Below are 24,544 nucleotides of genomic sequence, written 5' to 3'. Positions count from 1 at the left end.
AAAAATTATTATATATTTAACCACACTTTCTACTGTGTTTTGAAGATATTCTCTATCTGAATAATTTGCAATCAAAATAAACAATAATTTAATTCCTATTTCATTTTCCAATATGTTTGAGCTTTGATTTTTAACGTAAAAAAAACTTCGACTCACATTTATTTAAATATTATAATTAATGTGTATAAACTTAGTAAAATTTTAAAAGATTTCAAAGATGTAAAATTAAAAAAAGTTTAAAATACTATATAATATGGTTATATAGTAAATGAGTTATAAAGAGGACATGTTGGAATTAATAAAATATCATTAAATTTGTGCTAACACGGGTTAAATCCTCATTTATTATTTTTCAACACTATTAATATTAGAATATTTGACATATAAAATCAAGTTGATTTAACTAAGATTGTGTAAAATAATTAAATCATTAGAAACAATGTGACTTAATCATAGCGTATAAATGACTTATTATGTATTTAGATCTCTTATTTTTTTGTTATAATAATTAAAAATCAAAATTAAATCTCAAACACTAAACAAAACAAACTAAATATAACAAACAAATGATCATGAAGTATATTGCAGGTTAAAAAATTAATATAAATATTTAGCCATACAGACGGTCAGAAAATTTAGTTATTCCTTTATTTACAAAACATTCAATATTAACAAATAAATACAACATAAAATCTATATATAATAATAATCCGAAAAAGTGTGACTAACAGTTGTGTTTTTTCAATCATACCTTTTGGATATTTTTCGAAAAGTCGTGATGCATCATTAAAACAATTATTTATGAAAAGTTACAACTTTTCACTGTAAAGTTGTGATTATTGGAACATTCGTATCTTTTGAAATCTATATATATTAGTCAGTTTGAACTGTTTTCATTTTTTTTCCATGACACAAAATCAACTAAAATTTCAATCTCAACGAGTTTATAAATTTTTCTAAATTACCTTCTAGCATTCATTCTTTTAAAAGTCAAAAATTTACTCTAATTCTTGATTTAACAAAATACTTTTGGAATAATGAATATAACAGCAATCCGAATAAATGCCACCAAAAGTTATGTTTTTCAATCGTACCTTTTGGATAATTTTCCAAAAAAAATCTGTAAAAAAATTAAAGTGTGTGTTTTACAAAAAGTTGTGATTGTTCATTATAATAACAATCCGAATAAATGCAAACAACAGTTGCAATTTCTCGTAGTATTTTTTGGTAAAAAATTTGTTTTTATTTGTTTTTCTTAAAACTCAAACAGTTATGTTGTATCTGTTCATTGTAGAGTTATGTCTTTTCACTAAATTTTATTCATATTTTTTATCACAATTTTTCGTTCTAATAGGTGTGTCAATTTAAATAGTCATGTCTTTTGAAAATTTTATATATTTGTCTTTTCATCAATAACTAACAAATCATTTTTTGTTGAAACAAATTTTCCGTTTTATGTTGAATCTAAATAATTTGGATATTAATATCTAATATTAAACGTTATTCTATAATCTAAATCAAATTTTAGAAATGATTATAGCAATAAAGAAATTTAATAAACTTAATATAGAATTTACAGTTGCATCTATTTATCGTAAATTTCTCTAAAAACTATTTTCATTTATTTTATTTTGTTTTTAAAAGTTGTGCATTTTAATTTTAATTTTTCGTTGATACAGTTTCACTCAAAATGAAATATATTTTTAATTATAATGATTTAATAGAAAATTATATTTACTCATTAAAACCATTAGTTCAATATTCTTAATTAAGATCACTTTGTTATAATGATTTTTTAATTGTAGGTCTTTATCATAATTCTTCATAAAATATCTTATATATTTATTATAATTTAAACAATGTTTTTTGCAAAGTTGATTCTATTCTACATAATATTTTTTTGTTATAAGCTTTCATTTTGATGGTTGTGTTTTTTTAGTAACAGTTTATGTTTAATGTTTATGTATTCAAACTATTCTGTTATATTCAAATGATTTTATAATGTATAATTTTATATTTTAAATTTTATTTATTTTTTTCTAAAATACTTTCCCGCAACATCGCGGAGGAGTCTGAGTTCTAGTATAAATAAAAATAAAAATTATATTCACACGGTGTATTGCGGGTTAAAATCTTGTATATATCGTTATCAATTATAATGATGAAAAGCAATTAGTCGACTTTATTCACAGACGTAAGGGTCATAGTCAAAACCCTACCCATTCACATGCAATGAAAGTGAAACTCCCAACTTTGCAAGCAAGTGATTTTTTTATATTCTAACACAAATACATCAAAGGAGAAGCAAACTCTTGATTCTTTTACATTGAAACTGGAAATTGGTAATACAAATTCATGATATGTATAAGGCCAAGAAAAGGAGAATATTTATAATTCACATAAAAACAAAAGCGACACACTCATCATATATATACGTGTGTATAAAACCAACATATACTACAGAATATTATATAATACAACTTGAGTGGCATAATTGTCTTTGAGCTATGGACAAGTCATAACTGAGAGTTCATGAAGCATCATTGTCTGTGCTGCTGGAATATATTTGATACTAGTTCACTACTATAGAAGTTGAGACACCAGTAGAATTATATCAGAACATATAAAATGTCTACTGTTAATTAATTAGTCTTATTTGATTTTGATGCAAATAAAACGGTCATGCCCATATATTACATTTTAATCTACGAATAATGTTAGTATTTACTGACTTTTTTTCCACAAAAAAATTTGTAAACTGATCAGTGAGCATAAAGGAATCAATCATTTTGCACTTGGTCATTGCAACTTCCAAGTGTGCCGCAACCGCAAGCACCTTGTTTTCACTTTTCTGGTATTACATTTTTGGACTAATCTCTGATTAATTAAACGTTTAAAACTTAATAATTGTTTAATTATACGGTGCAGTTGGACCGAAAACAGTGACAATTTTGGATTCCAAACAATATTTTGTCAATGAATCTTCCAATTTTATAGTCTGCATATAAACTTTTTTTCAGATGGAGTAATATTGAAATCAACCTACACTTTATATTTGATAATTAAATAGCTAAAGTGCTAAACTCTAACAACCCTTTATGTTCTGTCAAAAAAAAAAACCTTTATATTCTCTGACAATGCCTCGTCATATGTATCGTTTTGTGCTACTCTCCACACAGAAATATATGGATTTCAAAACATATATACATTATACATATGCGGTCAATGCATGGTTTATAATTAACATTTCTTACGTTCTACAGTTCTACGCTTATTACCTTATAAAAAGATATATAAGGTTTTCTTTTGATGAAAAATATAGTAAGTACTTTTGTCTTAGACTCTTAGGCTTTTGAACATGAATCGAAACGAAAACTATACTGAAATACAAAAATCTTAGACGTTATAATAGCCAGTTCGAAAACTAATAGCATATTAAAACCAACAAATTATAGAAATAAAACATTTACAAACTGGAACGGCACTGAATTATTTACATTTTCACTATTTTAGATGTTCTACTTACCGTTAGATGTTGGTCCACGAGACCAATATTAGTTCTATATATGTTTGTATAAATTTTTCTGCATGAACTTAATTATATATGAGAGTTACAAAGGCAAAGAAAACGAAAATGTATATTTATTGAAATAAAGAACGCCGAAAAAAATATATAAATAGCCGTTTCCATGTGATAACTATTATTGTTCTCTCTCTCTCTCTACAATCCAAAAGGAAAACACAAAGGAAGAAGAAGAAAAAGCTCACAAGAAGTTTCATCTTCATCAAATGTAAAAGAAGTTAATACAATGTCTCTTCTCTGTGATCTTCAAATCAATCTCAATCACGAGTTGACGTTCTTCCTTAATCAGGTAACAAACCATACCACATCTCTAATCTAAATCAAACCTAACTTCCTCTGTTTCATATATCTGAACTAAATGTTGTGTCTCTCTGTTTCTTGTATTAGGATTTGATTTCAGAGTACTCAGGGTTCTTGAGGAAGATAATAAAACAGAGCAAGAAGAAGAAGAAGAATCATAAGAACAGTAGAATCATCATCGAGGTTGAAGATTTTCCTGGTGGGTCAGATGGGTTCGAATTGGTTTCAAGATTCTGTTACAGTAATGGTGGAGGGATCTCGATCGATGTCTCGAACGTCTCCATCTTGTATTGCTCTTCTTCCTTCCTTGAGATGACTGAGAAGCTCTGTTCCTCAAATCTCTTGCTTCAAACAGAGAAGTTTCTCGAAGGAGTGTTCTACTGGTCATGGAACGACGTCCTTCTGTGTCTCAAGAGCTGCGAACAAGTGTTCCTACACGCAGATTCTTACGGTCTTGTCGATAAGCTTGTTTTCGGGGTTTTAGCCAAAATCGCTCAGAATTCAGACATGAGTCATGTCTTTGCCTCATCCTCTCCGTCTTCCTCTGCCTCGGCCTCCTCTCATTCGCCGGATACGGCAAAGACTAGGTCTGATTCAGACAAACGGTCTACTTCGAGATCGTTTTCTTGCAAAACAAGTAACGAGTGGTGGTTCGACGATATGTCAATTCTCGGGCCAAGAATCATCGAAAAGCTGATAAAGAATCTCGGAGCTTACAATAAGAAGAATAACAGCTTGGTCCTCACAAGGTTTCTCCTCCACTACCTCAAGACAAAGCTCCAAAACAAATCAAACAACAAGCATGAGTATTCTGGTTTAGCTGATACAGCGGTTCAAGGAGTGGTCTTTGCTGCGAAAACCGCGTTCTCCTGCAGGAAAATATTTTGGGTTCTACGGGTTTTGTCGGGATTTAACATCAGTAATGAATCAAGAATTGGTTTAGAGAGTGTTATAGGAGAAATGCTGGATCAAGCAACACTTGATGATCTTCTGATACCTGCAGGAGGAAAAAGAGAAAAAGGGTTTTACGATGTGGATTTGGTGATAAGATTAGTCAAAGTGTTTGTGAGAATTGGCAACTCAGAAGAAGATGAGAACTTGAGAATGACAAGAATAGTAGGGAAGTTGATTGATAAGTATTTGAGAGAGATATCTCCAGACCAGAATCTTAAAGTGTCAAAGTTTCTTGAAGTTGCAGAGAGTTTGCCAGATTCAGCTAGAGATTGGTTTGATGGATTATACAGAGCCATTGATATCTATCTTGAGGTCAGTTTTTTCTACTCAATACATTTTTAGTAATTTTTTTTGTGGTTTTTTTTTTTTCTTCCAAATAATAATTATTGCACGTTCATGAGAAATTTGGGAAAAGAGGATTATGAACAAAATGAGACAAAAAGACAAAGTAAGTAGAGTGGAATATAAGATGACAAGAAGCATACAACTTTCTATATAGTTTGGCTTTTTACAGTTCTCAAGAGCTTAACTTATCTTTTTGTCTTTCTTTTTGGTTTGTGATGATATCTAAAGATTCGAAAATCTGAGATTGGATATACATACATTCGTAGACTACATCCATACACGTGGAAGTACTAGTGGTGACTTTGGTGGCAAACTCGTTAATAATTTGTCTTAAAAATGGAATTATATAGGAACTTTCAAACACAAATCATTTACATTTGGATTTCTGTTTATTCGTTAAAGCTTTTTGTCTACATTTTTGTTTACTAGCTATTTTTATTCTTTTTATCCTCTAAAATTGACAATTGTAAACCCGAATGAACAAAAAAAAACAGAAACAAATTTGGTTTTCCATTCTTAAGTTCATTTTGAGTTTGCAATTTTCGAATATGGTTTGAGAAAAAACGTTAAAGTTTTATGAATAGGAAAAGAAAACAATAAGGTACTTTAATTACTGTGTTACAGCACACTCATGTCAGAATCTGGCTATCTTCTGTCTTTTGTTTGACTAATTAATTATTAGTAATTAGTTTATAAAAACACTAAGAACAAGATTAGTTTCACGTGAAATATTTTCAAGCTAAGCCAAATGTGATGTCGGAAAGAAAAGAAAAAAAAACCAATATGCTTGCTTTTTTAGTACCATGTAGTATATAAATCGCTTTGCTTAGTCAATCAATATTTTGAAGGCAATAACTAACATTAACTATGATTTTTTGCAGTCTCATCTAAAACTATCATCCGAAGATAGAACAAAAATATGTCGGTGTCTAAACTACAAGAAACTAACATTGGAGACATGCAAACAACTTGCAAAAAATCCCAAGATCCCTCCAAATATTGCAGTTCTAGCACTCAAGTCCCAACAATTATCAGACGAGACTCCAACACTCTCAAGCGAAGACAAGAGCAAAGTAAACAAGATCAGGAATTCGCGGAACTACTTAGAAGAGAAACCAATACTGGTGCGTTTGAAAGGATTTGATATATCGTCGGAGAAGTTTGAAGATGATCTAAGGATGATGAATTTGGAGAGGAAGCTGTGGAATAGTCCTGAAATAGTTTGTAAGGAAAAGAAGAGTGAAGTAGTGTCAAGATTGGTGAGACATGGACATACACATTCTAGTTCTAATTTTCCAAGGCTTTGTTAAATAACACTAGTTCACTCGTCAATTTTTATATTATTCTCTAGATATAGATTGATATTTATCATATCATCACACACATGCACGTCTCGTGTATATTCATAAGCTTTTTTTCATGCAAAATATATTGTAGTTTTGAGGATGCATATAATTATGACCTTTTGGATTCAAATAAAATGGATCGAGTAACCCATGGGTTACTCTCTATCAGACTCGAGAGGGAATTGATTTTGCCCAGTGGATCTAGAAAGTAAGATCAGTTTTCATTATAATTTCTTTGGTCATTGCAAAATCACATCACAAAGTACAGAAAACGAATATATACTGTAAACTTCAACTTGGATTTTCTGGTTCTATATAATATATACACTCGGGAAAAAAATATGGAAAATGCCGATCGAAAGAAGCTATTAAATCAACAAGTTGGCCTTTCAAAATCATGCATTGTACACAAAACAATTGAAAATCAAATCACGGGAGAAAATATTTTCTTGGCTATATACGTCACATGCCCTCCAGCTCCAGATTTGATATTCTTGAAAATGAAATTTATTCATGAATATTGATATTAAACCAGAAAACTGTCATATCCTAACATGCCCACTTTGTACAATTTACCAAAACGTACTATATAGATTCTTAGTTTTTTGCTCGCACGAAAATATAAGTCTCACTATATAGACCGAATTGTAGTAAAAATGATTTATCTGTAAGCATCATAATTTTTTCCTAGACTAACTAATATTAGTAGTTTGATTTGATATTTCAATAATTTTGTAAAAAACTATTTAGTAAATCTCGACAGTTCTCAAAGAAAACTGTTTAGATCTTCATAACTTTTTTCTATCTCGAAACCTTAGATTATTGGGAGTTTGGGACAAAGCAAAAAAAAATCTTAAGATCTTACCAAATCATATATTTTGACTAAAAAATACAATACTGTTCAGAAAAATGTAAGTAGAAAACATCAAACGAACATAAATTATTTTTTCAGTTAATCAAAACAAAACTTAGACAGGAAACGAACTAACATGACAGAATCTATTTTCACAATATATCAAGCCTATTGATCTACGGTTTTTAGCTCTTGTAATCTCTATGTTTCTCCTCTTGATAGTTTTCTTGTTTCTGTTTCCTCGAGAAGTCCTCAGCATATCGGCGCCAGAAGGCTTCCCTATCATCCCTCGGCATTTTGCTGTAGCGGATATCGGGTTTTAGCACTTGTTTAGCCGTTGACCAAGAATTAAGAACAGTCTTTCCGTCTTCTGTTCGTTGAGAAGCAGTTTCAGATGACAAGGCTTCAACTAGAAGAGCTTTGAAGTCATGAACACATCGCTGTGAAACACAATTAAAAGTTGTTTAGATGAAATAGGCAACCAAAGTATATATACCCAAAAGGAGAGAAGACAATAGGAGATAAGAACAAAAATGTCTTAAGTTTTGTTCTGATCTTGATGCAGCAAAATGCTGGAAGTTTAATTCGGTAAGGTTTACAGATGAGTAGTAGTATATGTACCTCATACAATGACTTTACGTGATCACGGAATAGCCTCTCTTTATCAGCAGGATCTAAATCTGGATTAGAGGCGCGTTTTTGCGGATCCCTCTCAAGTTTTGGCTTAGAATCCGTCCAGGATGCCTTACAGATGTTGAAGAAGGTAGCAAAGAAAGATTGACCGATCAGAATTCCCACAGAGTTAAGAAACTATCTGTAGATGGCTACGTAAAAGAAGTAGAAATACCTCAGGGTCTCTGATTTTCTCCACTAACAAAGCTTGATAAGAGGAGCTTGCCTCTTTCCTTCTAATTTTTTGTCGTACTCTTTCCACCTCTTGCACTTCTCTTTCTTTGCGTTTCCGCAACTCACGCTCCCGTTCTCTCAGTTTGTCCTGAATTCAGGAATCACAAAGACGTTTATACAAGTGTCTATATAGTTTCACCCATTTATGGCCAGAAAATCATCATTATTCTGTCGTATTCCAGAAACAGAAACAAAAGAGATCCAATTTTTTTGTATCTGCAAATAACTTTGTATCCAATGTTATTACCTCTTCGTCTCTGGCTTTCATCTCATGATCATCTCCCCTTCTCGCAGCTTTTAGCTCAGCAATGTATTCATTATAAAAAACCTCTCTGTCCTCGTGCGCAACGGATCTATATCTTGGTTCATTTCTCAGACTATCCTTCACCTAACAAAAGAGGAGAGAAAAATATCATATAGGTTGTAGTAGTATGCTAACCAGTTAAAAATGGTGCCAATCAAAGGATGAATTATAGAAGAGATGAGACACAAAAATTAATACTAGTTACTTTGACAATTAAATATTATAATTTCCTCAAACAGCATCAGTTCCTGAAAATTTCGAGACTCTGTCTCTATTATTTGCAAAGGGTAGAAACAAAAATCTGCTACCTACCTTGGACCAATGTGAATTTATTGGTACTTCTCTTTCACGTAGCATTGTCTTAAAATCAGAGGCAGCAGCTGAGCGAATTTCTTGTGCCTTTTGTTCAGCAGTCCGTTTCAAAGAAAGGACTCTGCAACATAAACAGAGAAAATTCAAGAGCCAAGACAGAAAATAACTATAAGACACTCAAAAAAACCATAACGGGCATGTCAATTGTACAGGTAAAAACTTTCCGAAAAAAGATCCACTGCAGTTACATGCAATTACACTAAGAAAGTAAACATGTTCGTTAGAAACATTTAATTGTTTTTCAAGAAACAGTGAAGTTGTTTACTAACTCAACAATTGTGATAAATAGAATACAGATACAAATTACATGAAAAACTATAAGTCGCCTTTTAAATAAAATGTGAGGGAAATAAAGCATGGCTGCCTGCACAATCAACATCTAGCTAAGCCTACTATTTTGGTTTAACCACAAACCCAGGATTATCTGTGAGCACTCTGTATGAACCGGTCACACATCTAACAAACTAGTCAAAGAGAACATAATAAGCATTAGAGAACAAATCCTTCTCTAAAACCAGAAAAAAACAAAAAAAACAAAGCAACAGGGAAAGACACATCGAATGTAAGATTTAAGATTATAGATTGGTACCTTTCTTTCAGCAAAGCCTCCCGTTCCTTCCGCTCAAGTGCTTCGAACCGGAGATCGTTCCCCCATTTCTTTTTAAAAGCACGATAATCAGTGTGTTGATCAATGTCCTGGAAAAATCAGGATGATAATAAATTCCCACAAGAGATATAGAAATTGAGAACATCCCAAACCAAACAATAAAAATGTTTAAAGACGTCAGGTAGCTCAAAGGAAAAATAAATTCAGTTCATTAAAATGATTTACCGTAGACGCTTCATCCAGCAACTGCCTGAAACCTTCAATAGCTGCCTTATGAGCAGCACGCTTTTCCCTACGTTCTTCTTCAGCGCGTGTCTTTACGTACTGCTCGAACAAAGATCTTCTAACAGAATGACTTGGTATTGCCTGAAAGAAAAATGAACTCCCCATATAAATACATAATTAAAAAAAGTCTACTAACAGAATGACTTGGTATTGCTTGAAAGAAAAACGAAATGATAAGAAAATTGAAAAATTAACACATCACTAGTTCCTCAGCATCACAATATTTCTGGGTGGGGTGGATAAACAATAAAGCATAATGGCTCTAAATCGTCAAAGCTTTACGTAGCTAATATTGCAAAGAATTAAGTGGAAATGTACAAGTTGCAAGCGAATCCAAGGAAAGAAGCATAGACGTGAAATGTAAAAACAGGAAAATATATCAAAATATGGTGTCGATCTTTAGGTTTGACACACCTTAAAGCGAGGGTCAAAGATAATTTTTGGCAATTCCTTCTCCCATTTAGAAAACGGTGCTATTCCTTTCTCTTTCAGCATTTCCTGCCAGGATACAGTAATAAGGAACAGATATTAGAAAATAAACTTCCATTTGGATAATTTCATGTTTTCCACTAAAAGTTGGCACCATTATCAATGATAATTAGACATGCAAAGAATTATGACATTCCAATATTTCAACAAGATCCATATACGAAAATTCAATGCTTGAAACATGCAAAGCAGTATGACATTCTGATATACCAACAACATCCATCTACAGAGGAAAATTTCAATGCAAGATATTCTCTTCTTCTCTAGAATGCTTTTAATCAGATGCATCTAAATGGCTAAATTTAACTAGCAGAAAGAAAAACATGATAAAATATATATATACCACAGGTCCACACCCTACATCGAAAAAGACAAATAAAACTATCACAAGCGCTATTCACAGATCCAGGCTACACCGTACCTTAAACTGTTTGAAACACTCTTCCTTTGATGGTCCACTATCCTCATCTTCGGAATCTGAAGAAGAATCAGAAAGGTCCCCAGCTTCTGGAGCATCTTTTACCTTACCCAAACCGTTTCCACTTTCTCCACTTGGTGTGACCTCAATTGCTTTACCACCATTTGCTTCAGATGTTGTCGTAGATGAGACAGGCACTCCCGAATCATGTAGTTTCTTTTTCACTAAATCCAGTGCAGACGAACCAAAATTTGTAGTTTTTAGAGATGCAGCATCTCGGCCTCCATTGATAATAGCAGGTGCGCTCAAACTTACTTGATCAGAACCCTTTTCAGTTAAATCAGCAGTAGGCACAGAAGCTAAACTCTCCATAGCCCTCTCCTCCGGTTTCTTCCCCAAATCTTTCACCTCTGCCGGAATTTGCCAGCTGCTAACCTTTGTTTTCTTGTTGTAGTAATACTTTTTGCCGTCATTTGTGGACACAAGAGCCCAATCCGTCCCAGGTAAATTCTCCCTACATTCGGTACAAGTCAGATGAGATATGTATAAGATGTACATACTTTAGCAGGCTGAATGTTACTTAACAAAACATCAATTTGTTGATTTCATGGGAATAAGATAGTTGGCGACCTAGTATACAAGATTCATACACGAGTAATAAAGCAATACAATGTCTCACACATAGCCAAGCTAACATTTATCATTAAAAATATGACAACAAAATTTATCAGAGAAAGTCTAAATCTGAGAACTCACATAGAAACAGGAATTGGCTGCACCGGCACTTTATCAGGCTGCAAAAGTTAAGAAAAAAGTATAGATTACAAATTGCTTAAGAACTCTGAAGATAAAGTGCATGCATTATCAAGGTAAACTCAGACAAATATCCCTCATCAGTTTTTGCGGTAGCATCAAATGGCAAGCGAACGATGCATACGGCCTGTGAATAACTTAAGGTGGATTGTGAAACAAATCAGATGCTCTTACAACAAGGTCACTGCAATAACGTAACTCAACAATCTTAAGCAACTTCACAACTGCTGTAGTATATGTAAAACAAATTTGGATACCAAATATAAGTCACAGAAAATAGAGAATTTTCAGCAGCTAATGAACATATGGCATCTATGACTTTCAAAGTAATCTAAATCAAAGTCCGACATTTTAAAACTTTGACACAAATACCACAAATGCAAATACCTATTTAGACACGAACTCTCCTAAGTGACATGTCGTGAAGGGAAATAGCCCGGCTATGATATCAAACGCGTATGGAATAGACATACTAATGAACAAGCTATGTAATCAGCTATGCTCACCTCCCCTCCAAAACCAAGAGGCTTTTCGTAGGTCGATTGCCCTGTAACGGAATTATAATAGTAAACTACTCCTGTTTCTGATTTATGTGCAGTCCAGGCATCCACCCGATTCCCTACTGGTTGAGTCCCAGCTCTGTCATCTGCAAAATACAGGATGATCCTGATAAATGGTATGTAGACTAAATAGAATAACCATTAAGGTCAAACAGCTCTTACATGGATCAGTAATCTATCATGAAACCTCGAGCATACCGATTCCTGAGAGTGCTTCTGTCTTTTGTCCGGGAGATTTGTCAAGTTGATGACCTGGTAATGCATGAACGTTGCCAACAGTTCCCATAGGAATGGCACCAAGAGGTTGAGAACCAGAATATGGTAGGTTAGGAGAGATTCCACGAACTGGAAACGGATATGAACCAGGAAAGGGAGTAGGATGTGAAAGAAATGGTGCCCTGGGAATACCACCCATAGGAGGGGGCTGCAACCACACTCCTTGAGGCGCTCCAGGCATTGTAGGCTGTGAGTGATATGGAGGATACATGTGCGGATGATTAAAAGGAGAGATTTGCGGAGGACCTCCAGACATCCCTGGTCTTGGAGTTGTAGAAAAAGGGTTGGAACCAAGAAAAGCAGGCGGAGATATCATTAGTCCAGGAGGGGCGAGTATTCCTGGTCGACCAAAAGGCAGATTTTGTAGCATGGGCGAAGCTTGATTTAGGGGATTAACATTTGAGGAGGCAGCTGCATTGGAACTCCATTGTGCAGTAACAGAAGACGGAACTGACTGAGAGACAAAACCTGTATTAGCAATCTGCACAACAGCAAAAAAAAAAAACATTTTGGAACTAGTTTAGAGACTAAATGGAAACGACCTGAATACAAATAAATCAGCATGAGTTCAAAGCATATACCAAACAAGGTTAAGCCATGACAAAGTCTATTAGTGAATTTAATCAGAATGACCCAAAACTTCGATACTCAATAAGCGAGAAAGATTTTCATAGCTGGTGCTGGCGTATATACCCTAACTAAGAAAGACATGAATTCATCTAATCATAAAGGACACTTCTGTAATTCAGTATACCACACATTCTTGTATAAGGTTGTTCACAAAACCACATCAAAAACAAGAACTAGAACCAAGATAAAGCCTCTCTAGGAGTTTAACAGCATAGGAGATGAACAAGATAATGTAAACAATCAGAATCGAGCATTGAACAACATACAGACATAGAGGGTTGCTCCTTCAGCTCCGACTGAATGCCTGGAGAAACGCTCGAAGCATTGGCCAAGACTGGACCACTTGAAGGAGGATGGACGGAGATACCCTGTGCAGTAGATGCCGCCGTCGTATACGGCGGCTCCGTTGAATTATCCCCTTGCATCGGAGTAGATATGTAGCGGTATCAAGTAACAGTCGGCGACAAGAAAATTGCCGGCGGCTTCGTCGACGCGGAACAAAGAAGCTAGGGTTTAGGAGAGTGGAGGAATCACAGAAGTCGATGTTCCCCGATTCAGGAGAGGACGTACTTCAGCCGACGGTATAGATAGATCGTAGGATGACTTAAACGATGGACGGCTGAGATTTTACGTCCCAGGAAAAAAAAAAAAAAAGAAGTATGATGATTTTTCGAGACTTTCACAGATAAATTAAGAAATATTTAATGTTTAGTAATAAATGCATTATTATTTATAATAACATATTTTCATAATTATTAATCAATAGTATTTATCAAAATTTTAAATTCTGATTTTTGAAATTTATAATTTTCTAGTATTAAATGATAAAAATATACAGAAAATCATCTATTAAATTTTTTTTAAAACTATATATTGTGATACAGAGAGAGTATTTTTTACTGGAATAGACCTTATATTTTAAGATCAATTTATGAATTAGCCCATATTTATTAATCTGTAATTTTGCCCACCCCTATGAGTGTTTCCTTGTACGTCTTATGTTATATGACTGCGCACGTTGTTCATGTTTTTTTTTTTTTTTAAATTCAAAACGTGTATAGAAAAAGCCTATTCAAACTTGAGAAAGATCGAAAGTTGACTGAGCATGATAATTGCAATGACAAAAGAAAACAACACTTGATAAACATGGTTCTTTTTACAACTAAGAGATCCGTAGCTCAAATTAATTTCGGAATGCGTGAAATGGAACGCCATCCATATACCCATATGTCTATCGTTGTAACCTGTAAAGCAATCACAGTAGGCAATTAGTATTACTTGAAAGATATTTTTTTGTAAACTATGTTTACCCAACCTCTTTAAGATAGGTAAATCAACCGTTATACAAGCACAAATTAGTCAACAACGATGGTTCTTGACAAGAACTTCTTGTATATCAAATTTTGATATGAACTATGTAGTTAAGGAATATAGACGATCGAATCATAAAACGGATTAATTTTCTTATGCGAATCAACAATATTTTTTCTTCTTCTGAAAGAAAATATAAAAGAAACTGAATCATTTTTTTTTCAAACAATTAGTAGCCCATTCGATTTCAACATCAACCCTTTTAGTTTTATTTATTAAACCGTATCTTTCAATCATATATATCTGACTGAGAAGTGAGAACATGTATTCACACCTACCACCCGCTATGGTCGGGACGGTCGGAGCAATATGGGCCATTAGCTGACTGATGTTAAAGCCATTTTCGTTCTTATTATGTATATGGAACGTTAAAAGTGTGGCTGAGGTGCCGACTCCGACCCAAATGTGGAAGAGTCCAAAAAGCAAAGTATTACGAAATAGTTAGTTAGGTCGCCGACCTCTCAAGATACCACCAATACGATACCCAAGATTTTCTAACGTATTGAACTGATGATAGACCAAATTAAGAATGACTAGCCTATACGAAATACAATTTATTTTTAATAACGCGCGTATAACGCGTTCCACAAAAAAAAAAAAAGCAAGCATTGAGAGAGAGAGAGGGCTTTTATTATATATAGTCGCATATTCTTCTTCTGGGTCGCATTCGCATAGGTACAAAAAAACAAAGGGGCACGGATACACGATAGACTCTCCACCGATCATCACTGCATTCTCTAATCTTCTGCAATCCCTCCCTCCCTTTGTCTTTTTTTTTTTATCGATTTGAATTTTCTTATCCGAAACCCTAAGGGTTTCTACAAGTTTCGCTGCTACCGTGTTGCTGTGTTCAGTGTTGACGTTGCTTTGAGACATTCGTTATTGTGTTTGTTTATGTGCGTTCTTCTGGCTGTGTTATCGTCGGAGGAGAGATGCGTCAATTAGGTTCACCTGCGTGGAGTTTCCGGTGAATGAATAACCGATTGATAAATGATTCTACAATCTTCTTCTTGTCCTCGTTTCGATTTGTCCCACGCTTATGTGTCTCGTAGTCGTATGTTCTGTCCGTGCTCTAGTACTGAGCACGGCGGCTTGATTGTTTTCTGCGACGGATTCGCGAAGAGACGGGTCCTCCGTCGGAAGTTCAGAGTTCACGCCGCGAATTCTAATTCGAATTTGAGGTTTGTTACCAGCGGAATTCGCAGTAGCGATGCGAAGAACATAGGGTTAGCGGATTCAGCGAGAAGAGCTTCAAGGAGTCTTGTGGTCACTCGTTTTTCCAATGAATTCGAGGATGAAGAAGAATCATCGCAGGAGTCTGTAATTCAGGGTGACAGAACCAATTTCACTAGCTTTAGAGAAGACCCGATTGTGGATAAGCTCAGGACTCAGCTAGGTACAATCCATCCACTCCCATCGCCACCGATTAGTCGTGATGCGATTGGTCTGTTCGCGTTCTTCTTCTTTGTTGGTGTTCTTTGTGACAAGCTATGGGCGTGGAGAAAGAGGCGGAGACAGATGAGCAATGACGTAGGGGAAAGAGGAGTTGGGCAATGGCCACAGGTTCCCACTAGCTTCTCTCTGTCCCTTGAGAAAGATTTGCAAAGGAAAGAGTCTGTGGAGTGGGTTAACATGGTGGTGGTGAAGCTTTGGAAAGTTTATAGAGGTGGGATTGAGAATTGGCTTGTTGGATTGTTGCAACCAGTTATTGATGACTTGAAGAAGCCAGATTATGTGCAGAGAGTTGAAATTAAGCAGTTCTCTCTTGGGGATGAGCCTTTGTCTGTTAGAAATGTTGAGAGGAGGACATCTCGCCGTGTCAATGACTTGCAGTAAGTGTTGTACCTTTTTGCTACTGCCTATGATAATTGCTCTCTCATATGTTAGGTAACAATCCCATTGTGTTGGTGGATCAACTGGTGGGATTGTTCTTACTTGGTTTCAGTTGTTATTGTGGGCCAACCATCTTGGAAATTTTCTCTCTGTTGGTTTGTTTGGAGCTTGGATGCTCCAAACTGTTCACGGCTCAGTTGAAGGTTGCTTATGCTCTCATTTTTCTTCTTATAGGTACCAGATTGGTCTTCGGTATACTGGCGGTGCTCGGATGTTGTTAAAGCTCTCTTTAAAATTTGGTATTATTCCAGTAGTCGTGCCAGTCGGCATTCGGGATTTTGACATTGACGGTGAGCTATGGGTTAAATTAAGATTGATTCCCTCTGCGCCTTGGGTTGGAGCAGCATCATGGGCTTTTGTATCACTTCCAAAGATCAAATTTGAGCTTGCACCATTCCGATTGTTTAATGTAATGGGTATGAGTTAATCATAATACACGATCATTTATTTGGTGATTGTTAAGTTGTTGACCATATATAATGTGGAAGGTTATACTATTAACTATCCCAGAATAATGTGGAAGGACATCTCCTCTAGTTTTACGACGATGTACATTATCACTTGCTCATATCATTTTCGTCTTTTTTTTGCATGAATGCTTTGGATGATGACATCAGGAATTCCTCTTTTATCAATGTAAGTCTTGCCGGTCCTTACTTTTTTTTTTCAATCAATGGTTCAATACTGGATTGGTTTAACCTCTTTGATTAGTTGTTTCCTGTTCAGATGAGGTTTAAAGTTTTAGAGAGGAGTTTTGTAACTTCTTTAAGCTATATGTTTGTTTTCTTTTCTTTTCTGATATTTGGGAGCATTACATTAAGTATACTGCATGATTTTGATCAGATGCTGGTATTCATTTTAGCATATGCCATCTGTTGATTGTTAATCCTCCTCGATTTTTGGATTTATCAGTTTCTTTCTTCCTTACTTTGCTTCATCTCGCTCAGGTTCTTGACCAAACTGCTGACAGAAGATTTGCCTCGATTATTTGTCCGGCCGAAGAAAATTGTCTTGGATTTCCAGAAAGGAAAAGCTGTTGGGCCTGTTTCAGAAGACTTAAAATCGGGGGGAGAAATGCAGGAAGGGAACAAGGATTTTATTGGGGAACTGTCTGTTACTCTTGTAAATGCCCAGAAACTTCCATACATGTTCTCTGGTGAGTTATACTCACTTCACAACTTTTTTCTTCTTCAGTGCATTGTTCTCTAGCAGTCTGTGTTGTTGTATTGTCTATACCCCTAAGTTCATTTGAATTCGTTGAACATTAAAAACCAGATATACTAATGCTGTAGCAGATTTAATCAAATCTTCATCACTTTACATGTTCCTTCACTCAGCACATTTTGTTTGATAATTTGTAACAGGTAGAACAGATCCATATGTTATTTTACGAATAGGTGATCAAGTTATCCGCAGTAAAAAGAACAGTCAAACTACAGTGTTTGGGGCTCCTGGTCAGCCAATCTGGAATCAGGTTGAACTGCCTACTATATCTTATTGGCTTACTCATAATCTGGTGGTGAATCAGTATTTGTTAAGTTGCTAATTTTTTTATGGAAAATTTATCTATCATAAATATGATCAGGACTTCCAATTCCTTGTTTCAAATCCTAGAGAGCAAGTGTTACAAATTGAAGTCAACGACTGTCTTGGATTTGCCGATATGGCTATTGGTAGCGGAGAGGTAAATCACATTTCTTTTTTTTCTTCTATTAAGATGATGATCGTCTACTTCAATGGCTAGCTTTTTCATGTTTGTTATCCATAATACAAGAACCAATTTCATCCTGTTATTCTGTGCACAATGTTTCTACTAAGATAGCAGCTTGCTGTATTAGTAGACAATGCCTTTGCTGTATTAGTAGTACCTGGTATTATGCGAGTATGTCACACCTCTTTTGAAAAGTTTGCACTGAATTGTTCAGGTTACGCATCCTATCGGTTATTGATCTTCTTGTCAGTATAGAAAGGTCACCTTTATACTTAGCTTTCTTGGCACAACTCTAATCCCGGCTTCTATTCAACCAATTCACATGTTTTCTGCACAAAAACCTGACAACACATATAATTGTTTATTGATGCTGTAGTTTGAGTAGTCAGCCTCTGCTCTGATAACATTGTCACTATTGCTTACCTATTAATCTGCGACTCTACATAAATTACCAGGAAATGATTAATACCAAATTTGCTGTCTACATAACCTTATTACTTTATTATACATCCAGGTTGACCTTGAATCACTGCCAGATACTGTTCCTACAGACAAAATTGTTAGTTTGCGAGGTGGTTGGAGTTTGTTCGGAAAGGGATCTGCTGGAGAAATACTACTCCGGCTTACATACAAAGCATACGTGGAGGATGAAGAAGATGATAAACGCAACGCAAAAGCCACTTATGCAGAGGCTTCTGATGATGAAATGTCTGACTCGGAAGAACCTAGGTCATTCGTGCAGAATGACAAGATCCCTTCTGATGATATTAATCAAGAGTCATTTATGAACGTGCTGTCTGCATTGATTGTGAGTGAGGAATTTCAAGGCATAGTTTCATCAGAAGCTGGGAACAATAAACTTGATGATGGTGAATCAAGCGTGACACCAGTTCCTCCTTCAAAGGCTGGGGCGGACTCAAAATCTCGACCGAAAGATCCTGCCAGTGGGGACATATCAGATTTAGAAGTGAAAAATGTGAATGCCGATAGTTCTATTGGTGATGGAGGTATATTGAGGCTCTGTCTTATGATGATTTTGTTTCTATGGTTGCTTGTTCTAAAAGTTTTAAGCTTTCTAATTTCAGGATTAGCATTGTTGTGGTTCAGTGTAATCACTTCTGTACTGGTGCTCGTTGCTATCAATATGGGCGGCTCAAGTTTCTTCAACCCGTAACATGTTGTTGTATGGATCATTAGCGATTTATTTTGCCAAAGTAAGTCTGTGAACCTAGAAATGAGAACTTTGTGAGTTCTGCCTATATCAGTCGAATTCATGTAGTATATATGGAATCTCTGCGTATAGTTGAGAACCAACCTTGCAATCGTTTCTGGAATCACTGTGTCGATTTTTACTGGGCGTAATTTCTGTTTTAGCTTTATATATACTCGAAAAGGAGTTGTCATTTAGATAAATTATGCGCACTAAGTTGAAAATGATGAACCAAAGTTTCTGTAATTGAGACGATACTGAGAACCTGGCATTACTGTTTACAGTAGAAACGTAAAAACCATTGTGGTGTTTTTTAAAGATTGTGCAATTTGCGCAATGGTATGGCGGGTCTTCTATTTAATGTGTCATAGTCTTGTTCTGCAGTTTGCATTTATTAGTGTCCTATTGTTGATTGACTGACCAAAGCCACTTATCTAATGGCAGGTTGGTTAATTTTCTCTTCCCGGCCTTAGAGATGGCTTATAACGAGGTCACAGTTTTGTGTTTACATTCTAATGCATTTGCATGCATGTAGAAGAGGGGCGCTTATTGGCGAGACAAAGTTTTAGGGTCCATTTCACCCAATCTCTTACAACTGTGAATCAACGTGTATACCAATGGTTTGTTATAGTACATGAGAACAATTATTCTCTGTTCAAATAAAGATTAATTTTTCTGCAAGGATTCCATTACACATTTCACGAAGACACATGCGATTAGCAGTCACCAACTTGTAGGCTTGAGAAAAGTGTGGAAGTTTACACGTAGGAATAGTAATGATTTTTTTCACTTAGCTTTTTCTTGTTCTTCTTCTAGTTTTGTTGCTGTTGTTGGATACAGCAACTGTGATACTCTGCCATGGTAAGCTTTTTTGGAGGAGCAACAAAAAGTTAAAATGGGGGATGTCCATGCGCAGTCTAAACAAGGTACATTTTCATCTTCTGTTTGTTTCCTATCTGCTGATTTCTTGGCTTTTAATCTTTGTCTTGCTAGATCATGTTAGGAAGATCTTAAAGTTCTTCATGGCCTTAAAGTAGCTAATCTCTTTTCTTCCCTCGACTCATCTTTATGAGCCCGTCTGGTTAAGGGAAGATATAGCCTTTCACAACTCGCAACGTAGGGAACACAGTTCAGTATACTAGTATGATATGAATGAATTTATTATTTTTGGTGTTTGCGTATAGCAATTTACAGATTACAATAATCTAACAAACCGTGAAATGTCTGCATCGCCTCTCTCTAGGATCAATTTAGCAATTTTCGTTGTTGCTACACACTACACAGGTTGGAAATATTCATACTTCTTGGCTTGTAGTTTAAAGGCGCAAGAAGTATCCATGTCATTGTCTGGTCGTTTTCTTGTTGAGAAGATTGTCTTTTCAATGTTGAAGTAACATGTTTCCGTTAGAATTTTACAGAGTACGATAACAATATGTAAATCCGTCTAATGAAGAAAAATCACGAAAACCAAAAGATTATGTTTTTGGAATAATTGGTTGATATTGCTCAAATCATGGGGTTATATATATAATGTTAAACACGAATGCAACCTACAGTTTAACGTGTTCCAGATGCATTACTTAATTGCACGTTAAGAGGACGATTAGATCTGAAGAACTTATGCAAATCAAAGAACATTAACAAAAGTAAACTAGAATTATAAAATAAAAACGAGATCGTTGGTGCTTTTAAATAATGAGATTTTTCAGGAAAATTAGTAATGAAAAGGAAGTGCAGAAAACAATGATAAAAAGGGATTAATAAGTGAGAAAAATAATACTTTTTTAGAAAAAAATGAGGGAGAGAAATCACGTGAAGGAGTTGAGATCACGTCAGGCACATGTGGAGGTGGACAGTCCTCGTTTCTAGATTAGTTTAGTTTTGTTAATCTTCAACTCTCTTTCTTTGGTTTCTCCGTTCTCTTTTGTCCTTTTCTTTCTCCACTTTTTAACATAATACATATTTGCAATAGAATTATAATTAAGTGTTTAGTCATTAATTAATTATGCACTCCAATATTTCATAAATCACTATTAATATTCTTTTTATAATCACACTTATTTCTAAATTATGGAGCTACGAAGAAAAATCAGTACAGAGAAAAATAAATGGACAAAAACGGTTTTTTGTTGATGCTGAAATGACGCATGCGTTTATTTGCTTTGGACCAAAACAGTAATGTCTTGTGTTGGATTTACAAATAATAACAAAAAAACAAATTGGTGTATCTATTAATTGATTGGCTCGCACTTTATGCCATACCAATTTTCGATTAACCAAATTTCAATAGTTTGACCAAAAAATAAAATAAAAACAAAAATTGCTGTTTTTATAAATTTGTCTATATGTATGGGTTGTATACAAAAAAAATTGACGTCCAAGTTAAAAAGAGTGAGAGTAGTTCCTCAAATAAAAGAAAATGGAAAAAGATTCTATACACTTCCATTGAAATATGATTGGTAGTTGTAAATGTGAGAGTATGAATAGTTGGCATATGTAAAATATAGTTTCTTCTGATTTTCAAATATATTAAAATATAGTTTGTGAGATTTTGCAAGAGCTGGATGTCTTTCTCAAACAGGCCATCATCCCTGTAAATTATTTGTCTTAAAATATATTTTTCAAATAAGCAATTACTTTTTGGTGTCAAGAAAAAAAAACTTTTTGAGCAATTGAGTACTTTAAAGTGTAACCAATTTTTTTTTAAAAAGTCATTGATTTAATTATAGTTCAAGTGGATACTATTCTGTTTACTGATTGAACTTTTTTTTTTTAGCAAGAGCAAATTATTGGTTATATAGTGTTAGATATTTAGAGCCTTCTAACCAAATAAACAACATGATAGCTTCTTCTTCTTCGTTACCATTATTATGTTGGTACTGATAATGATACCAACAATTTTCATATTTTGAATTCTGATGAAAAACATGGACATTGTTATTGTGTGGCAGATTCCTTGGAAAACGACCTTTTTTAATTACCCTTAATATAATTAACCACAGTTATTTGTGAAATATAATACAAATGTGATTTTTTGATATATTTTAATAGTGGGATTAGCTTTATAACTACATAACAGAAAGGCATCAGACAATTTGAATATTTTTCGGGATTTTTTTTTGCTTAAAAACAAACTTTTTATTTGAACATCAAAGAATCTTACATAATTTGTCCAATGTTTTCCGATAAATGTCCAAACTATTTTTAGGCAGTGCTTTTTGATCCAATCATGACATATCCACCACTGTCACCTGTAGAAAGTATGAAAAGAAATGTTTGAGATGTATTCATTCACATATAAGCTATTATGATATGAAAAGTTGTATGAAAAGTTGTATGATAATAAACAATATTGGATAGGCTAGTTTAGAAACCTTGGCATATGCTTTAGGTACATTATTAACAAAACAAGTAGAGGACTTCTTCACTAAAAAGCTAGCATTTAGAAAACAAAATTCAATACAATCTACCCTTAAAAATGCATATAGAAAGAAAAACACATTTTCACATATAAGTGTATAAGTTTTCTTGATTTGAAATATTTCTTGCACTGCAGTCTTTGGATACAAAAGGTAATTTTCCTAAAAGAAATATTATTTTCTTAAACAAAGGTAATTTTCCTATTTAAAATAAATTAAAACTGCTAGATTTTTGCCTTTTAATTCTCTTTTACCTACTTATTAGCAGTAAATATTCTAATTAAATATTATAAAACTGACTACATAACTAAATATATTATACATAACACATGTGATAACATTACAACAAAGACTTGAGTTTTAATTGCTAAATCAACAAATATTTATAGCTTTTTTTTATAAAAAACATAGAAAAAGACAAAACCAATAAAAAAACATTATTATGATTTTAACATATTTTTATAAAAAAAATTCAAAATTATCAAATTAATAGTATATTTTATAATTGATAGTGAAAGAAATAATAATAATGGTAATCACCTTGTTTTGTGCGATAAATGCAAATTAAGCAAGGCTGGCTTGAAACACGTTTATTATAAGAGAATCCTCTCTCTCTCTCTCACTCACTCACTCTTCAGACACTTCCCCCATCTCATCCTCTCTCTCTCCATCCTTTGGATTCTTCAGGTACTCTCTCTCTTCCTCTATCTGTCTCTCTAACAGTCGCTCTGATTCATCTTTTTGTCCGTTAGATCTCTCCAACTGCTTAGTCCATAGTTGCTACACAGTTACTACCAGTGAACTATGTGGGGTTTTGAGTTTTTAACCCATCTCAGTCTTTGAATTTCAAGCAAAGTTTCAAAGTTTGCTCTGCAACTTTTTTTTTTTTTTTTTGGAGACATACTGTGTATGATGGCTTTGTAGGAAGACCAGATATGTAGATCTAAAGATTAGAACCAAAATCCAGTACTTTTTATGTTTCCTTGTCCTTTCAACAAGTGTACCACTTTGGTCTTAAGCATAACTTCATGTCTCTTTGTCTCTCTGTTTACTAGCTCACTGTTTCCCCTCATGGACGCAACACTATAGTGCTCTCAAGTTAATTGCATACACGCACACGCACATGTATATAAATGTTTATGGATTCAAGGAACTCACACCTATAGTGTATTTTTGACATTCTGGTGGATTTGTGCCCATTTCTTGAGCCACCTCGATTTTTTGTAAAGTGATGGATCTGGAATTCTCAAGTTTAGTTGACTTTGAGCATAGTTTTTATCGATATTTTTTTTGACATTCTTGAGACTTATTGAGTTGTACAATGATAGATTGAAAAGTTCTCAAAGTTTGTTTACTTACTGCATTTTGTTTGTTTTTTGTTTTGATGAAGTAAGGAGAGGAATCTGAGAGTGTCGGCAACATGTCGGATCTTCAGACACCACTTGTAAGGCCGAAGAGGAAGAAGACATGGGTTGATTACTTTGTCAAGTTCAGATGGATCATTGTCATCTTCATCGTCCTTCCATTCTCAGCCACACTCTACTTCCTCATCTACCTCGGGGACTTGTGGTCGGAGTCCAAGTCATTTGAGAAACGCCAAAAGGAACATGACGAGAATGTCAAGAAAGTCATCAAAAGGCTTAAGGATAGGGATGCGGCCAAGGACGGGCTTGTCTGCACTGCACGTAAGCCGTGGATCGCCGTGGGGATGAGGAACGTTGACTACAAGAGAGCCAGGCATTTCGAGGTTGACTTGGGAGAGTTCCGTAACGTTCTTGAGATCAACAAGGAGAAGATGACTGCTAGAGTTGAGCCTCTTGTCAACATGGGACAGATCTCTCGTGTCACCGTCCCAATGAACCTAGCTCTTGCCGTTGTTGCTGAGCTTGACGACCTCAC

At 34.5% G+C, this 24,544-nt stretch overlaps 4 protein-coding genes across 4 annotated transcripts in view; 3 read left to right on the top strand and 1 right to left on the bottom strand.

The window, feature by feature from the left end:
* Window positions 3,669–6,667, top strand: LOC104784747 (BTB/POZ domain-containing protein At3g19850-like). Its single transcript, XM_010509818.2, has 3 exons — window positions 3,669–3,872; window positions 3,971–5,149; window positions 6,064–6,667. Exons 1-3 carry the CDS (start codon window positions 3,810–3,812, stop codon window positions 6,490–6,492), a joined length of 1,671 nt encoding a protein of 556 aa, XP_010508120.1. The 5' UTR covers window positions 3,669–3,809; the 3' UTR covers window positions 6,493–6,667.
* Window positions 7,376–13,612, bottom strand: LOC104784737 (pre-mRNA-processing protein 40C). The gene is made up of 13 exons (XM_010509808.2): window positions 13,308–13,612; window positions 12,334–12,892; window positions 12,082–12,221; window positions 11,519–11,556; window positions 10,766–11,276; window positions 10,270–10,353; window positions 9,796–9,936; window positions 9,553–9,659; window positions 8,904–9,024; window positions 8,535–8,675; window positions 8,229–8,375; window positions 8,003–8,125; window positions 7,376–7,821 (listed from the first exon to the last, which is right to left on the bottom strand). Exons 1-13 carry the CDS (start codon window positions 13,464–13,466, stop codon window positions 7,567–7,569), a joined length of 2,526 nt encoding a protein of 841 aa, XP_010508110.1. The 5' UTR covers window positions 13,467–13,612; the 3' UTR covers window positions 7,376–7,566.
* LOC104784728 lies at window positions 15,073–19,907 on the top strand. The gene is made up of 9 exons (XM_010509797.2): window positions 15,073–16,244; window positions 16,480–16,721; window positions 16,923–16,941; window positions 17,253–17,461; window positions 17,670–17,779; window positions 17,891–17,989; window positions 18,531–19,023; window positions 19,102–19,230; window positions 19,671–19,907. Exons 1-8 carry the CDS (start codon window positions 15,403–15,405, stop codon window positions 19,188–19,190), a joined length of 2,103 nt encoding a protein of 700 aa, XP_010508099.1. The 5' UTR covers window positions 15,073–15,402; the 3' UTR covers window positions 19,191–19,230; window positions 19,671–19,907.
* Window positions 23,253–24,544, top strand: part of LOC104705718 (delta(24)-sterol reductase-like) — a 2,963-nt gene continuing 1,671 nt past the window's right edge. Inside the window, exons 1-2 of the mRNA XM_010421784.1 lie at window positions 23,253–23,332; window positions 24,036–24,542. Of these exons, the coding sequence (XP_010420086.1) occupies window positions 24,066–24,542 (477 nt within the window). The 5' untranslated portion in view covers window positions 23,253–23,332; window positions 24,036–24,065. The remainder of the gene's footprint in view (window positions 23,333–24,035; window positions 24,543–24,544) is intronic.

The sequence above is a fragment of the Camelina sativa genome, chromosome 1 (assembly GCF_000633955.1).
Source record: "Camelina sativa cultivar DH55 chromosome 1, Cs, whole genome shotgun sequence".
Classification (NCBI taxonomy): Eukaryota; Viridiplantae; Streptophyta; class Magnoliopsida; order Brassicales; family Brassicaceae; genus Camelina; species Camelina sativa.
The sequence above is the reverse complement of the archived record's forward strand: the minus strand, read 5'-3'. Positions and strand labels throughout refer to the sequence as shown.